This window comes from Panthera leo, chromosome C1 (genome assembly GCF_018350215.1).
Source record: "Panthera leo isolate Ple1 chromosome C1, P.leo_Ple1_pat1.1, whole genome shotgun sequence".
In the NCBI taxonomy this organism is placed as follows: Eukaryota; Metazoa; Chordata; class Mammalia; order Carnivora; family Felidae; genus Panthera; species Panthera leo.
In genome coordinates, this window is record NC_056686.1 from 49764221 (window position 1) to 49782796 (window position 18576).

General features: G+C 38.7%; 1 protein-coding gene across 21 annotated transcripts in view; it reads left to right on the forward strand.

The window, feature by feature from the left end:
* NFIA (nuclear factor I A) overlaps positions 1-18576 on the forward strand; it is a 372067-nt gene that overhangs the window by 185639 nt on the left and 167852 nt on the right. For 16 of the 21 annotated variants that reach the window (XR_006206029.1, XR_006206028.1, XR_006206030.1 and 13 more), the window contains one exon: positions 7696-7761. Coding sequence is in view for 15 of the 21 variants with exons in the window: in XM_042951893.1 (XP_042807827.1) it covers positions 7696-7761 (66 nt within the window). In the remaining 6 variants the exon portion in view is untranslated. Of the gene's footprint in view, positions 1-7695; positions 7767-9790; positions 10284-14076; positions 14624-18576 lie in introns of those variants that run through there. The other 5 variants (XR_006206037.1, XR_006206039.1, XM_042951906.1 and 2 more) reach the window with 3 other exon arrangements.

Sequence of the window (18576 nt, forward strand, 5' to 3'; positions counted from 1 at the left end):
TTTATACCAGAATCACATCATGCATGGGTTGGGATTGATTTTTAAAAAGAAACAAAAACTCATATCGATGGGAAGATTTATATTGTCGTGGTAAATATACATTTGGGGGAGGAGAGGACCTTATAGTTTTAAAACCAGGTTTTCTTGTATTTTTTTTATTTGATCTCTGCAACAATCCTGTTAAGTTAGGTAAAATGGCAGTTAGTGTCCCCATTTGACAGATGCAGAAACTGAGATCCAGAGCAGTTAAATTGTGTAGCTGAGATTTTGTAAGACGCCATTTTTTTGGTCTATCATTCTGTACTCCTTTTGGTAGTGAAATATGAATGCAAGAAAAGCTAATATTTAGTGTATATCCTAAACTTAAATAGCCTGGTTTTCCTTGACAGAGGGCATTTTGTCATTGTAATAAATTTCTTTATAGATAGTCAGATACAGGAAAATAATGCATATAGACTATAACTCAATTATGCCTCATTTTCATTTGACATGTTTGTTTTTATAACATGAAAGTACACAGGGAACTTTTCTGTTTTAAGTGGTGTAGGTGACTATATGAGTAACCTTCAAGTATATATTCTTCTGTTTAAGAACTCCAACAACTTACTGTTATAATCAATTTTGTTTGTGACAAAAGTGACTAAAAAGGGATGCGAGGGCTTTTTAAGCAGGCCTTTGTTTACACATGAGTGGGTAGGTGAACAGGTTGACACAATAACTTTGGAGCTCTGAATTGATCAACAGGTTACCATCACATTTCCTGTTATGGGAAAAACAAAACTCAAAATGATGATCTAAATACTATAGCTTATTTTAGTCACAGACCCTCATCGAAGAAAATGTAAGAAATTACAAATTTAGCATCGTGCTTGCATATCTTTCAGAATCCTATTCTTGCCATCGACTTCATTTATAACTTCATTGAAAACGCTGATCATTACTTGAAATCAGCCTCATGCAAAGATTGAAGGTTTAGGATTGAGTCATTTTGTCGTTACTTTCAGAGTGACTGAATTTGTAATTTTTAAAGCTTAGAAATGATTCCCCCTCACTGTCATAACACAATAGTTACGCCATTTTATTTTTTTCTCAATGTGTTAAAACTGTATCATTCCGCAACCTCCTTGTGCACATAGAAAAATAACACATTTATGAGTAGGTGATAAGACAGTTGACTAACCCTTCATCCTAACGGCCTCATCATCATACACAGTCCCGACCAAACAGATGGGCTCTGAATACCAGTACTAATGCCAAAAACTCGAATTCCTGCAAACTTAATATTTCACAAATTCTCCTTCAGAAAGGCATTAAAAAAGAAAAGTTTCAAGGAAAAGAAATGGTAGTAACCTAGATTGTGTAACACTCTTAAGTATGCCCTAAAACTGCTATCCAGGGGAATGTCTAAGAGGTGGATGTCCTGAGCAGCTGGCAGCTCCCAGGGTGGTCTGGGGGAGCCCTTCCAAGTCACTGCTGCCTGAACACAGCCTGCCCCCTCCGCCTGAGTCTGGATTAGAGGAGAAGACCCACGTGAGCACCCTAGCCTAGTTCTTTTGGAACGAGTTGTTTTTCCTCTGCTACGTCTCCCCATCTCCCTTCTGCTGAAGAACTTTGCGTACTTCGATTGCTGTGGTTATCAGGCACATGCACATATCCATACGAACACTCCTTTCTAGCTTCCTGGGAAAGTTATGGAGATCCAAGTTTGTATTTTAAATACAATAAAGATAAGACTTCCCACTTAAAGGACCGGGGAATGTTTCCATTCTTAAAGCTAAGAAAACTTTCACGGTGTGACTCACTTCATGATTTATCTGTGTTAAAAACTAAGTTATTGTATGTTAATGTTTCATTAAGTGGGTCACAATTGTAGACAACAATTGACATTAAATTTTGGTTTGGTTATTCACAGAGCTTAAAGGATTTTTGCCATTCTCTGGAAAGCTAATAATAATTGAATATATTTAGAGGCCCCAGACTGAATGATGGTATTATAAATTTCTGTTTGCTCTTCTCCAGACCATGATGGATAATGTTAGATTTAGCTGATGGTACTGTATTCATCAGTGTTCACATGTAAGCTACAAATTGTATCTACATATGTGCACCTATACACTGACATTCTACATTCTCAAATAAATGTTTTTCAAATATTTCCTTATACCTGAGTCTTTAAGGTCAAATATTTCCTTACACCTGAGTCTTTTAAGGTGATACTGGAAAAAAAGAAAAGACAATCGTCTTAAATATTATAAAGTCGTATTTCTTTCATAACTGTAACTATAATATGACTAACAAACAAATGTGACTATCATAGCCATTTGACTTTCCAGATTTCTTTACTATCATAACATGTTATGATACCGGATGGTCACAGTAGAGCGATTCTAAACAAAGTAGCAATCAGAAGGAGAATTATTTTTCTGTTATAACATCATGGATGTAGAAAATGAATCTTGGTGTCCTTTGGCCTGACTCTTCTGCAAAGAACTCTGTCTTCCTGAACCATAAGAAATAAAACTTAACCTAATTTTTTAAATATCTTTAAGGGCTACAGTTGTGGAATGTAACTGTTAATTATATTTAGAGTATAATCACCCCCTTTCCTTATTTTCTTGTCTTCTTGAAATGCTCCTAACTCTTCATTTATTTGCCGCAAAGTACTCATTCCTGTCTTTGCCTTTTCTTTACACATCACAACTCCAAACTCTGTTAGGTGGAATTTTCACTTTATTTCTTTCATTTGGCTAACTCATTTATGTTCCTCGATGCCTTCTGGCTTCTTCATTTCACCTTTAAATTTAGGAGATTTAGAAGTGGACACAGAAGTTTAACAGAGGCTCTTCAAACTTCATTTTTAGCCAAAGCAGGTCAGGAGGTTGAAACTTAGGCTAAATTATTTTTCTATTTTTCTAGAATTTTCTAAATTCTAGAAACAGAATTCTACTCTCATGGTCCATCGACTTTTGTTGACATCATGTGAACTGGATAGGAATTATATTGGTTTGTTTCAGGGTGGGAAGGGTTCTTCACCACCGCAGGTCTGTTCTTCCTTTATCAACTGTTCACAGCAGTCCCTGGGATGTTGGTATACTCTTTAGGTGTTAGAAATAGGCAGATTTCTCTTAGCTTTATATTCTTTGCATGTGTGAAAAGGTCCTGTGTCGTCCATCGTTTCAGACTGTACACATTTCTGGGAGGCCTCCTAGGTGTCAGACACTGTCCTCCCCTCTTGTTATTCCGAGAAGCCTTTCGTGCAGTGTTGGCCAGGGGATCATAGGAGGTGATTGTCTGCAACTTCTAAACACTGGGCAAGATTTCCCACCCCCGAACCAGAGGGAAGTGCCTGTCTCTCTCTTGCCAGGTCCAACGAAGGGGAACGTCAAGCAGAAGTAAAGTCCTTTTCTGCCCTCCTTCCTCATTTTATGAGAGTCCCAGTCTCCTTTTAGGTGTGAATTTAGTATGTTTTTCAGTTGTTGGCAGCATCCCAGTGTTAGAAAGCTGAACGACAAGTTTATCTTATTCAAAATTCATCTCTTTATTTCAGCAGTTAGTGAATCCTTGGGCAGGCCAGGCACCCTTGGAAGGCACTGGGGATAAGACAAGAATAAGAAAGGAACTCTTTTCTTTCTTTTTTTTTTAATATTTATTTTTGGGAAAGCGCAAACAGGGGAGGGGCAGAGAGAGGGGGACAGAGGATCCCAAGCAGGCTCTGCACTGACAGGCTGACAGCAGTGAGCCCGATGTGGGGCTTGAACTCACGAACCACAAGGTCATGACCTGAGCTGAAGTCAGACACTCAACCGACTGAGCCACCCAGGTGCCCCAGAAAGGAACTCTTTTCTTAGGGAACCCAAATTCTCATAGGAGATCATTTAAGATCACCTTAGTATAACATAGTATAAAGCTTACCATAAGAGATGTATGTACAGTGAAAGGAGCGGAGAGGAGAAAGTTGGATGCTAAGTCGAGCACAGGGAAGATTTAGCAACATCCCACCTCTGCTCCGTGCCTAAAGAACATAAACTACACAGAAGTGAGATCTATATTTCTTTTTTCCTGCCCAGTTTTACCATACTGACATGTTTTTGTCATTCTTCCCCTTTCCAAAAGGAATGTTCTCTGGAAGTCCATGCTGAGGGGGAGCAGAACTGAGGTTGGGGCAGCTGAATAAGTGGATAAGTAGCAAATCCAGTACATGGCTTCTGTTCTTGCATTGCACAAGCTTATAGAAGCAGAGACTAATATGTAGGCATTAGGATTTATTTTATTCCTTTCCCCAGTGATTATATTGATAGTGAAATATCTTTGTCTGAGCACTCCAGCAATATAGCTGTAGGCGCCATAAAAATGCATAGATAGATGGCTACCAGTTCAATTAAGAGGTCTCAACCCAGCCTCCTATATGCAAACCCTGTCTATTTTAGGTTTAAGTTTCTGCTCATAAATTTTTTAAAAACCAGAAGAAACATTGCTTTTCAAGGTTAGGTTGAAGTCTGAGATTCCTTAAACAAAAAGCAAGTCTCTAGATGGGAAAAAAATTGATGACCCTAATGTACTTCCTTACAATAGCATTTCCAACTCCATCATTTAAACATACTTTAAATAATATTCTCTTCATTGTAATATACAGATCTTCTGGCTTTCAACCAGAGAACCAGAGGAAGTCACTGCCAGATATATGATAGAAGCTATGAGATAGGGCATCCAATTCCATGCTGTTGTATCTGTTTTCTGGGGCCTCCAATTATTTCTGGAGGTGGGAATCAACTGACCAAGTGAGAATTGTCCAAAAAAATAAGCTATAAAGCTAACCTAGGCTTCTGACAGTTCCCTACCAAGTATAAAAGAGAAATTAATTGTTAACCTTCATGAGAGTGTTTTAATGTAAATGCTTACAAGAGAAATCTTTCATTTATATCAATTATGCACGGGTAGAAATTAATTTGTAATTTTGGTCATCTGGTTGGCTCCATACCTAGCAGCATCGGTGACCTTTTGCAATACCAGGGAAAGTGTCCATGCATCCTCCGCATAGAATAGCCCCGGGACTGGGTAGTTTTGTTCCTTGTTGGTTCAAAAAAGAAACGGCATGAAACAGCCTGTAGTAGGAAATAATTACAGAAATTTTTAGATCATTTACATTTCCTTGTAGATCTTTGGCTCTGCCTATCCCTTACCAGGATGCTGTGCTTTAGTGTGCTGTCCTCGGTGGATAACAGTGTCTCCAGCTTTCGAATAAAACTGGAGAAATTAAATTCCGTTTTCAGTTTGGCTAGATGCCTCCTCCAGTGTATGTATCTGAGCTTTCACAAGAGCGCTTCGGCCCCTTTCCGACCAACTCTCAGTCTTTTCTTGCCTCTTGGTCATTTGCTGTTTATTTGCTCCTTTTTCTGGGGCCTGAAATTTTAAACTTTCTTTGAACAGACCTACAGCCACCTTCTGTTGCCGTCCATGTTTTCTCTAATCATGTTATGTTTCTATAAAGATAGGATGGTGAACCAAATGTAAAAGAAAAGAGAACAAAGAAGTCCACTTCTCTATTATTAAAAAACATTTTTTTGATCTCTTTATCCTCCTTGTCTTAATAATAGTGGGTAAGTATCAGAGAAGTAATTGGCTCTTGCATATTTAAATTAATTGAGATGAAACATGTTTCTCTGTTTGTTCACGAGGTGATTCATTGTAAAGATACACCTAGAAGAATGTCGTTGGGCTAAGCTGTCATATGGAAAGTTAGATTTGCTAGTATTACTGCAACATAAATGTTCTGTTTGGCAGAATTTTATGGATCCTTTCTGGGATATGATCAAGAAGAATTTCAGCTTTCCCTAAAACAAAATTTAAGTTTTTTTTTTTAAATTTAATTATGGATATTAATGATTTGAAATTTTCTAGGACAAAAATAATCAAAGTATGCCTTTCTCCTAAAACATGTTGAAATACTTCTCAGAATATTTAATTTGTAATTTTTAATGGCAAAATTGTAGGATCTTTCTTTAGAAAAAGAGAAGGTAGTCATGCCATATTTTTTAATTGTTTGCTGTAAAAGTAATAGTAATTTATGGAGTTAAAATTTCAAATACGGTCCAACATAAATTTGCATTCCCAATTTTCAGTGCAGGCTCCATACTTAACTTGGGTGATCATTCTCTGGGATATCTGAAGCCTTTTTGACCTGTCATGCTTTTTTGTGTGTGTGTTCACCATGATAATTGTTACAAAGTGATGAAAGCAATCACTTGGCCAGACTTAAATAAAAACTCACATCTTCACATCTTTTTTTATTTGCACCTTTGGATCAACATAGGATTTTTGCTCTAGTCACCAGGTTAAGATCATCTGGAAACCTAAAGGTAGACATTTTCCTTATAGTACTTCCCTGTAATTAAAATCCTCATTTGCTTAAAAGCAGAGAGCCTTTCTAAAGTAATAAATTAGCATTTCTTGGCCTAGGATAACTAGGAATGCTACTTCTTTTTTGCAGTATCTCCAAGAAAGAGAATAGTAATGCTTTCAACGCTGTTGAAATAGAAGTGGTATTTTCAGTTTAATCATAGTTAAGTGTCATGACCTTTTGATCTTGCACTGAACTTCTTGCTGAAATGTGGTCAAACTTTAGACAGCCAATTCTAACCCTGTGAAGCCCAGGTAAAGTTAGTAGCCAAATTTTCCATAGATAGAGAGGTTTTTCTTTAAAAAGGGGGGGGGGTTGTTTGTTTTTAGATCATGTTATATACTGTTTCAAGTCTCAGAATATGTTTCACATTACAAAAGTTTACCCTGGAAATATTTTGCCTGATTTTTGTCTCCTCTCTCCAAGAAATGTCTAAGTATGTTTACTTCTGATTCTATGAAATTCCTTTGCTCTAACTGAATTTTATCTTTTTTAAAAATTAAATGTTATTTTAAAAAATTATCCCATTTAGAAATTAACTGAATTAATTATTTCGTTTGGAAAATAATTGTATTTTTTAAGTAAAAAATAAATGGAATTCAGTGAAGGTGTGCAAGAACCTGTTTTTACTAACAAGCCCTCTTAGGAGCTCCTGAAGGCATTGGTATGAGAGGAAAATGATACTTACAAAGCAGAGGAGGAAACGTGTAGCATTCAGGAAAGATGCCTTTGAGTTATCCTGCGATTTCAAGTAAATGCGCTAGAATATTAGGACTCTTGTATTTAATGGTGTTAGTCTGCATAGTCTGTTGCTAGAATACAGAGCTAAATATCAACAGAACTTGTTACTGTTGTTTGGGTTGCTTTTATATACCAGCTTCAAAATATGTTTTGACACTTTATTATGTTCTGAATCAAGCTTCAGATGTGTGTAATGAAGGATGAAGTCTTTATCAGACTCTAGTGTATAAATAATGGAGAAGAGCAGTTTGGAAATGGCTTCTCTGTAAGAGGATGGTTTCTGAGGAGTTTCAAGTTATGATCTGGCACAAGCCAAACGCCGCTGGAGGCGTACCCAGAATGGAGCGTCCTCTCTAAAGGCATGGGCTGCTGCTGTTGCTGCCTTCTTTTCCCTTTCTCCCCCTGCCCCCCACCTTTTGTTTTCATTCATCTTATCATTTCTATAACGTTCTCATTCCGACTTTACATGCTGAACTTTTTGAGAAAGTCTGGCACTTCTGATCCACTTTTCCCTCACAGACCCTGTAATTTTTGGCTGTGTTTTTTATGTTTTTCAGATTCAAGTCAATCTGAAAGTCCCAGCCAGCCAAGTGACGCTGACATTAAGGACCAGCCAGAAAACGGTAAGTGTAGTTGGGGACTCTAGCTGCTGCTGTTTTCAGAGTCCAACAGTAGCCAAGAGCCAACCGAGTACAAGGATTTGGGGTCTGCCTGATGGGCAGCTCACAGTAGGAACAACTCTGAGGAGTCAGGGAGTTCTCTGGATCATTCTGGCAGCCCCAAGCCTTCCTCCACCCTGCTCCAAGCACCGTCAGGGTTCTCGTGAGAACCGGACTGTGAAAGGTGGGGTTGCTTTACCAAATCAGAATCTTCTACAGCACAAGTGAGGAGCCACAGTCTGTTGGTTTCATTTTAGTTCCTTCTGAGGTGGCAGATGCCCCGCGATCTTCTTCCCTGGTGATATAAGTCATTGACCAACAAATATTTTTGTAGCCTTTTCAGAGCTCAGCCCTTTCCTAAGTGCTTTCAGAAAACGATCTCTGCCTTTGAAGGATTTTCCACTTTAACTTGTCTGAAATAAAACAGTACATGGCAGCATTAAATTCCTAAATTGCAGAATTCTATAAATTTTCTGTTGCAGAAACCTGATTAACATAGAATGCACACACATTCTATACAAATGTGATCGTGTCCGGTAAAATACTAAATTTGTGGTATGTGCTCCAAGTACAAAACAGATGGTCATAGGTTGGAATTTAAGATTGAGTAAAACCATCGGTTTCAATAAAAGCTGAGAAGTGAACCGGCAGTGCCTATCATATAGGAAACGCTGTACTACGTACTTTTACAGATACCATCTCCTACAACTCCAAAGTGCTCTTCCTCAGTGATAATACTAAAGGCTGTAATGGGGAGGCTTGACCTTGAGGGGTCTGTGAAGGGCTTATGGCACTGGGCTTAAAAGCTCGGGCTGTGGCATCAGACCTGTGTTCAAATTCTGCCTCTTCTGTTTCTTACTTGTGTAATATTGAACAGGTTATGTAACCTCTCAGGGTGTATACTTTTCCCTCATCTTGAAAATAGTATGGTAAAAATAGATAATAATAGCCTACCTGTTGAAGAACTAAACGAGACATACATATTCATATAATTTACTAAAAATTGTTGGCTCTTCAATATTACTCATTATTTTTCTTGTCATTATCATCCTTACCGTACTTATTTTTCATCTACTTAGAATGAGCTCATTCCTCTGGTCTCCCTTTTGTTGTTCTGTACATTTTTCCCTGTTGATCTCCATCTGATCTTTTGGAACAGACAGGTAGACTGAATTCTGTCAGTATTATGCAGTGGAGGATTTTTACCACATTAGATATCCTCTCACTAATTTTATAGGATTTGTTTCATTTCACACGTGTGGTAAATTCCTTATATCATTGATGGATTCTAGCCTTAAATATGGACTATCTGACTATTTATTTTCCCTTCTCATTCTGGTGTTTTAGTGGTATTTTTCTTATCAAAGTTGTCTTTTCATAGCAAGCATAAAAAAAAAAAAAAGAGGGACCCCTGAAGTCTTGTTTTTAGTATCATAAATATCTCTATCTTATTTTTTGTTGACATTTTAAGGTGACATTAGCGTCATCATTTATTTCCACTGGACTTGTAGGTGATAACTTGAACGTTTCATTTCTCATAGATTATATTTCTGTATAATCTGCCTGAGATATTCACTTTATTCTCATTTCATTTTTTAAAAATTTGTGGGCCGTACGGGTCTGTGGTTGGTGTATGTAGGTCTGGCCGCCCCACTAGCAGGCCTGCGATTCATCTGTCTTCATAAAATGGCCGACAAGCTGTTCACATGCAAATATAAATTGAGAGCACGAGAGGCTGGCAATGCCTTTCTGGAGCTGCCTGCAATACTGATATTGTGCGCTTCCCATTCCAAAAAGCAACCAGGATTGAGCCTGGATTTTTCGGCCGAAGGCACAGAGCTATTAGCCAAGTTCACTTTTAACCCCAAATTGCTTGGTGCTACTTCAAGGATCCACAATACTATTTCGGGAGGATGGTATCTAAGTTCAAAGAAAGCATTGGTATCTAGAAGAGAAAGTAATAAGTTCCTATGTTTCAAATTTCTATTCATAGCAAAGAAAAAAGTCGAAGCTGCTTTGTCTTAGAGAACTCGACTGAAGCTTAGCCTAGAGGAAAATCAGCCTACTCAGTATCCTCTACCTGCCTTTTGTCAATCTCAGATGAAGTTATTGGAGGAAATGTGATTTTACCTCTTTTCTAAAGACACATAATCCCTAGAGGAAAATAAATGAAGAGTTGAGGACCAGGTATTTACATGCATTAGAGAACTTTCTAGTGTTGCTTTGACCAAGAGCGATATTTCTTTTTCATTACCTAGGCTATGGATGACAAGTTCCTGAAAGGTTTTCATTTGTTTCATTTTTGTTTTTAAAAAGGCAGCTCTCATAAATGTATCAACCAAATTCTAAGCACTTTGAGAATCTTGGTGGGTGAACAAGGGACAGACTCTCGTCTTCAAATAAAGCGGGAACACATTACTCCTTCTTTATGTATATATGCGAGGGGAAATAATATTCTTTTTATCCTAGCTCTTGAGGAGAAAGGTAATGGGAAACGAATGGTATTTTCCTAGTAAACCATGGAGAATGAATAGACAAATGGTAACATGCCGTTTCATCCAAAACCATAAACTAGGCCATGTAACTTTACCTAAAGTGGATGCAGCTGTTTCTTCCCTGTCCAACTAGTCTGGTTTTTCCTGTGGAATTTTTGCTTTCTTTTCTTGTACTCCCTTAAGACTCAACTGTAAAAGAAAACAAATCTTTGTCCAATTAGAGTATTAGATGGGAATTTTGAAGGAATTATTTGAAGCCCAGAGATAAAATATCAGAATCTCCGAAACTCAAAGTTGGTATAATATATAATGATTAAAAACTCTCCCTCTAGAGTCCGACACACCCGAATTCAGATGAAATCATGGCTAGGTGACTTTGAATAAACTATTGCCCCAATATCCGTCTTCTTATCAGTAAAGTAAGAGTACTAAAACAACATACTTTGTATTAAAATAAGAATATGTACATGAAACAGCATCATGCTGGGTTCACAGTAAAGACTCAAAGAAAAGTAGCTATTACTACTTTTGGTTAAAGCTCATATCTGTATAGAGCATACATATCGGAGAGACCAGAAGCTCAGAGATTTGGAATGGAAGAGGGGTAGTGTCAGAAATAAACCAAGACTTTTAGAGACATCCTTTGTAGGTACCTACTCTGTTCTGGAACGTCAGACATACATCTCCTTAAATCTGTCCGTAATTCCCACAGTGCCACATCTGTTTTATTATGTGGACTAATCCTCACATTTCTTCACCTCCAAGGAGTCGACTACCACAAAAGTGATTCAGAGTTGCTAGAACGTTCCGAATGAGCACTGCAAGAAAAGGTGATTCTGGAAAGAAGGGACCCCACCTAGATGGGTTTAATTTTAGCCGAGTTTTTTTCCTTGGCACAAACCAAATAGACTCTGTCTTATTAAAAACTCTAAGCTGATTAAGGGTCGGGTTCATGGCAAATTCCTTTTAAAACAATCTTGCACAGCATTGAACTTAGCAGGTACCTGGTATTTATTTGCTTCATGAATAGAATTAATAAATAGGTGAGTATGGTCTCATTATCCCCAAATATTTTGTGAGTGTCTGCTCACTGTTGATTTTACCAAGAGGTTTTTAAGGAAACAAATATCAAAAACAAACAAACCCAACAACTGGAGATACCAAAAATCTAATTTGGGTGTGGAGGAAGGTTGTACACAGACACATGGACATACATGCACAGACATGGCTGATAGTGCTAGGAAGGCCAAAGCCAGAAGCTATACTAATGTCCATAGCAGATCACCTCTGCCCCACTCACAGGAACAGGTGTGAGCAAAGATATGCAACACTATCATGTTAACTTATGCTTGCTTACCACAGGGAATGAATTCTGACAAAGTTCTCAGCTCAGACTGGAATTACACATTTAATTCTTTCACATACTACTGAAACCCCCTTTCTGTCTTTTCAAGAGAACCTGAAGGTTATAAGCCTTAATTGTTGGACTTTGACTTAGAGCATCTACTCAAACCACCTTTGTTCGTGAACTCCCATGAGGTACTTTGGCTACTGTTTAAAATATTTATGGGACAGAATATTTGAGATGACTGCTCGATATTTACAGGACCTGTGAACAGTCCTCTTGCATTCTGTGGTGCATCAGGTCGGTCCTTAATGAGGAAAAAGCTCACGTAATAACCCTCCTACTTAATTCAAGTCACGCTTCTGTGGGGCCACACTGAGTCCATGTCTGAGGGAATAGCATAGTTCAGCCTTGGCACTCTGAGAGCACCCTCCCCGCTGAGACTCTCTGTGAAAACACCCTTAACTAAAAAAAGAAAATGTGGGGTTCCCTTGCCAGAAAAAGAAAAGCTGTGTTCTCATGTTTTTTCCCCTCTTTACTCTCTCTCATCACCTGCACAGACTACTATTAATAACCTCATTTTAGTGGTTTTTAAAATGTGATATTTATAACAGGAAAGTGGAGTTGGTATTTGGATTATTTCCTTTAGGCTTAATCATGTTTGTTCTTCCTCATTTATCTGGTAGTCGCACATATGTTGGTGGCATAAACCCTCAGATGGGCCTTTGCAATCAGTGGAAAGCCATTAATCACGATGCTTGCCCCAGATTTTGAAAATTTCCAGCTCTACCTGCCAATTTGAAAATAACCCCGGGAGAATTGGTCGAGTGTGGCTTTCATGGTCACCACCTTCATTTGTGTCATTTCTGCCTTGTATCGCTACACTAGATATTATTCTGAATGTTTCTCGATGAGCAAGGACTATCCTCCAGCCATATCTCACTAGTTATCCATTAACTCATTTCTGTGAGAATTTTGAAGGTTTCAATAGTTTGGAAAGAGCTTCCAGAGCCACCGACTCCCTGACTGAAGATTTATGTATAGGATCCACTTTGTAATTTGGGGGGTGAGATAAGAGAACTGTGAATTTCTGTTTCTCTTGTGGACAAACATCCTTTTATCTGAGGGCATTCTCTTAAAAAATTGTAGGCCCAATACTTAACTTTTTTCACACCTCTTCAAATATGTAGTAGATATATTGCAATGTCATATTACAATATTAATGCATCGCGGAAAGTCACAATAAAATTCATAATTCCAAACTCTAAGAATTGTCTCTTGCTTACTGCTGGATGGACTGCTCGTTTTAGGAACTGTTTTGATTCATGTGTCATTTTAGTTGGGTCATTTTAGGAGTTTTGGAGGCAATGCAGCCTTATAATTTGCACTTTACTGGGAAAGCAGGAGCATTCTAGCACCATTGACTTGTAAATACAATTTATCAATATTTCATAATTTGCATGAGTTTCCTTTACAATTACCTAGCAGCAGTTATTCTCTGCAGTGTTCTTTCAAAAAAAAAAAAAAAAGAAAATGCTGCAGGGACAGACACAGTAGAGTGACCACCAGAATAGCAGCGATAACAGTAATGATCAATATTCGAAAATATGTAAAGGTCCCAACTTAGGGAGACATTAAAACCTAAATGCCTTCTGGTTTCCAGATCTGTGTAATTAAATTCTGACTGATGGGTTTTCGGCAATATGCTGGAGCTGGTCTCTCTTCTTTAAGAGCCCAGAGAACCAGAACTTGGTTTGATCTGAAAAATCAGTCTGAGCCCAGGTGAATTGTGCTCTCTTAAATATTGTTAGCAGATGTGACTCATCATTGTTTGCAGAGGCTCTTTAGAAATGCCTCCAGACAAAGGAAATTCTTGGATCTTGCCTCTTGAAAGATGAGGCACCAGGTGAGGCCGCAGGGTTTCCCCCGCGTGCATCCCGCAGTATAGAGAGGATGCTGAGTTGACCACAGGACCCAGTGCAGTAAAGGAGCTCTTTCAACGGGAAAACAGAGAGGAGATTTGTAGTCGTTCTAAAGAAGTAGTTTTACCTCACACGTTATGGCTATTTTATTGTCTACATACAGAGGATAGCTAGCTGAATAGACTTTAAGTGGTTGGCTAGGAGCCAAAATAGGGAGTGTTTTAGAGCCACGTTCCCTGACGTCTAAATTCTAAAATGGACTGGATGGGTGGTCTAGTTCTGACATCTTCCCTCCTCCACGTGCCCCCCCCCCCCCAGTCCCTCACGCACAAATAGTTAACAGAGGAAAGAAGAAGTAAAGGGGTTTCTTTCTGGTCCTCGAATTTATTTGTGCCTGTAACTCTTGTCCCGGGAGAGACAGTCATTTGAGTGCCTAGTGGATGTAACATTTTAAGTAGAAAAGCATTTTTAAGTGTTGATTTATAATTTATATGGGATGGTGTCCCTCTGTCCATAGATCTTGACTCCAGAAATAGGAAGCAATACAATTCATGTAGTATTTGAATTGGGCTCAGAGAAGCGACCGAATGAGGAGCCGTCATCAAATCACAGTGTGGTAGAAGGTACACCTGGAGTGTGTCTGCAGCTCTCATCTGCTATTGTTCTGTTTTCCCTGTGATGTAAGCCTGAACAACTCTGGTAGGACCCTTTGACAAAGAAGGACTTTAGAAGGACCTACAGTGTACTTTTAATGGTCACTTTCGCATACCTCCCCGTGAGTTAAAAATCAGCACAGGGAAATATCAGGGAGACTGGTGTGGGTCAGGAATAGCGTATGAGCTTTTCCTTGCCACAAATAATAGGGTCTGATTTGACACTTGAGTGTGAATTTGTTGACTTAAAGCCTGTATATTATTTTTTGGAAGGAATTATCCATTTGTGGATAATATTAGAAAACTGACTGTAATATAAATAATTTATTTGGGGATTTGGAGTCACTAATCCAGATTGATTAGTTGTCTGCTACAAAAATTCATGTGGCCACAAGGATTTTTGGCACCTTTTCTCCCTACAGCTTCCTCGTTCTTTTTCTCTTCTTTAGGATTTACTCAGCTCCAGGCAACTCTGTTCCCTTGGCATTAGCTTGTCGTTAAGGAAATCTACTGGGATATCTCAAACAGAGGTGGGGGAAGGGGTAATATTTACTGCAGATTACTCTGCCCCATCTCTGTTGTTAACTTCTGTACTTGGTTGATTTGAACCTAGAGGGAACAAGGAAGTCTCATATGCCTTATCTGCAGGCATCGTATGGTGAATATCCCAAGACAGAAGTGTAAAGGATGTTGTGGCAAAGTAGGAATAGGCTTCCAACAGTCTCTCCATGAAGGAGAGTCTGTGTTTTCTTAGATCTCTGTAGGTATTTTGCAACCAGAGAGCCTCTCAGCAAGCAGCATTTGTAAACTCAAGAGAGGAGGAAGGAGAAGCCAAATCACAGCTGCTGAATAGGTCAGATTAGCAAAGGAGAGTTGGCCATTACAAGCCTGACACTGAGCATCTGCTAAAGGGAAATCAGTTGTCCGGGTCACTTAAAGACTTTGTGCCTCAGTCTTCTCATAAATGATTCAACAGAGAGTTATTAAGACTCTGCTGGGTCTGTTTGGACTATGGACTGGATCCACTGAGGGAATACAACAATGGATCAGACATCCTGTTCTTGAGGACTTGATAGTCTAGTAAGGGGAGAAGGACTTAATTCATCCATTCATTCAACAAACTTTTATCTAGTGCGTCTTAAGAACCAGGCACTGCCATGAGCAAAACAGACAAAGCTTTATCTTTTGGTGGGAGGAGACAGATGATAAACCAGTATATATGTAATGTGCCCAGTGGTATTAAATATTATGAAGGGAAATAAGGCCCAATAAGGGGATAAACAGTGGAGAATATGGGTGCTATTTTACATAGTGTGGTCAGGGAAGGCTTTTCTAATCTGTTGACATTTGAGCTCAGACCTAAAGAAGGCAAAGAAGAGAGCTATGCAGACATTAGGGACTTTGATTCTAGGAAGAGAAAACAGTAAATGTGGAGGCTTTGAGGGATGCTGGGGGTACAATAAGGGGTCAGTGTGGCTTGAGGGACATGAATGAAGGAGAGAGCATTTGGAGATGGGAGTAACAGGAAACCAAATTGTATCGGACCTTCTAGGCCAAGGAGAGGACTTGGCAAATCCTCGATAAGCTATGATATGCCCCACAGAGGAATGCACATACCAAATCCATTTATTTCTTGATATAGGAACTGTATCTTGAGCCCCTATGATAGGTTAGATACTTAATGTTTAGTGGTGGGCAGAGCAAGCATAGAGTCTAGTATGGAGCTGTAGACAAAGGCCTGATTTGTAACATTGCCAAAGAGAGACACTCTCTCATCTACCATGGCAACATCCTTTAGTATCCCCAAAGGTTTTTTCTTTATGCATTTAATACTAAAAGCTGAGTTACTTACATGGGATACTTGACTTCACATACTACCCACTCATGCAAACGATTCCTTTTTCATTTAATGGAAATCTAAATCTGTGGCTTCCAACTTATCCCTTATCTCCTGACACCATTTAGATCATAAGCCCCCAGGTCTCAAGTACATTTATCCTGAAGCTTCGTTTTTCTCCCTAATAGTTACCAGATTTAGCAATAAAAATAGAAGACACCAAGTTAAATTTGAACTTCATATAAACAGTGAATAATTTTGTAGTATTACATGGGATATACTTATACAAAAAAAAAAAATCTCTGTTTATCTAAATTAACTCCTATATTTTATCTGGCAACCAGTCCTAATTCTCCCCACGGTCCCATGGGCAGTAGTGACAGCAACATATGAAAAGGTTTGATTAGTCTGTGATGACTTCACTGATCACAAAGGGTCAAACCACGGGAATTTAACTCACTGAAAAATGAACCCTGGGAAGAGTACCACAAAGTTCTAATGAGTTGACTGCTTAAATTCCATTCCTCCTGCATCTGCTGGTACCTAGTCCAGTAGTTATCTTGGAACAATAAGCCTCTTGTAAGGCACAGTCAATAGGTACAGTATAAGAATTGAGAGCCATTGAATCTATGCAAGTAAATTTGTAAGTTTAATTAGTGGGATATCAATTGAGTAAGCCATTGGACAGTATGTGAGTCACTTCTTCAGAGCAAGTACGAAGGAAGTATATACTCTGTTACAAGATTTAGTTACCAGCAGATGATTTGCTTCCTGAAAGATGATGAAAGTAGAAAATCAGTCAAATAGTAAAGCACTGGGAAATTCCACATTCAAAGATGAAGTAGAGAAAAGGCATTTCAAATAGACTTGAAAATAGAAGGTGCCATATTTTTTGTGTGCTGTGTGGGAAACAAAATATATATGTTTTCATTTGTAATTGAGGAGGTGTGACAAAACTTATCAGAATATGTTACAAAAACGCAGTGTGATCTTTGAACCCTCCCATTAAAAAAAAAAAAAAAAAGAATAACGTTCACAGATTCAGGGAAAACAGTTTGGAAAGTTACGGTTAAACTCTGCTGGGCTTTAGAGCCAGAAAATGATAAAAAGAATGGTTTGGGTGATAATCATGATAATAGCTTACATTCATTGTGGACTTTCTGTGTGGTGTTTTGTTACTTTCTGCCTGGTGGTCTTCCAAGAAGACTGTGCCCTGATGGAATTATATGTGCAGGGATTTATTGGGGGTAAAGCCTATGAAATATAAGGAGAGAGAGCAAAAGTCAGCTGGGACAGCTTTTAGACCACTCTACTGACCTGATAACTGTGAAAGGAGATGGGGAAGGGAGGAGGATTGAATGGGAAGAATCTCACATAGCAGTAAGCTTCTAAGAAAGTTTTATATAGGCCAATGGAGAGTCTTTGAACCAAAGTTACTTGTTAGAAGAGTTCTGTGTCCCATAGAAATGGGGTATTCTCCCCCTTAGTCATTGTCTGGGAGCCTGGAGGAACGGTGACTTTTGAACAGAGGGGTGGTAGCTGGAGTTATCAGGCCATTAGGCTCCTTGCAGCAAGTGATCTGATGGCTCATTTTTATGGCCACCATGGCAAAATGTTATGCTAGGAGTTCTGTTATTCGTATTTAATTGTAATTAGCCACCCTACAGAGAGAGGTAGCATTGGTGTGCCCATTTTACATATGAGGAAACTAAGACACAAAGAATTTAAATAGTTTGCCCACAGTCAAGAAGGTGGAAAGTGTATTTAGGTTTATTCTAACTCCAGAGTCTACTTGCGTATCCATTACGCTGTATTATAGAAAGAATGGTAACAACCTCCAGTTCCATAACTTATTGATTATGTAAATTTGGGCGAGCACTTTGAACTCTTGGACTTGTGTTTCCTCATTTGTAAGGTGGGATGTCATCACCTTCCCAGGAAGTGTGTTTTGGTCGCTGTTTTGTTTTGAGCTTAAACAATGTTAGTTCCTTTTCCTTCCTCATGTTTTTCTCTCATCTGGGATTGTCATCTCTTCCTTTATTCTTTATCTCATCCTCCCAGGTATCTGCCTCAGCCTTGCTGAGGCTCCCACAGGTTTAATTATGTCCTCAGAACTAACAGGACTGTTTCTGTGCAGATTATATGTATGAATGTATGTATGCACATGTAAAGTACCCAGAACTTGTAACGGTCCATAGTAGATACTCAATAAAGTGTAGCCCGCCTTCTCTTTCATCCACCTCATTGCCTCATGGACGTGAGCTATATGCCAGGTGGCAATCCAGAATACATTTTTTTTCTTGCTTTAGATATTTGGAGAGCAAAATTACGTTCTTATTTTTCTTACTAACATTCTTTACTTTTCCCCTACAATCTCAAGTGTTATGAGTATTTGATTCGTTAATAGATGATTTAATTTTTTAATGTTTATTTATTTTTGAGAGACAGAGAGACAGAGCACAAGTGGGGGAGGGTCAGAGAGAGACAGAGACACAGAATCCGAAGCAGGCTCCAGGCTCTGAGCTGT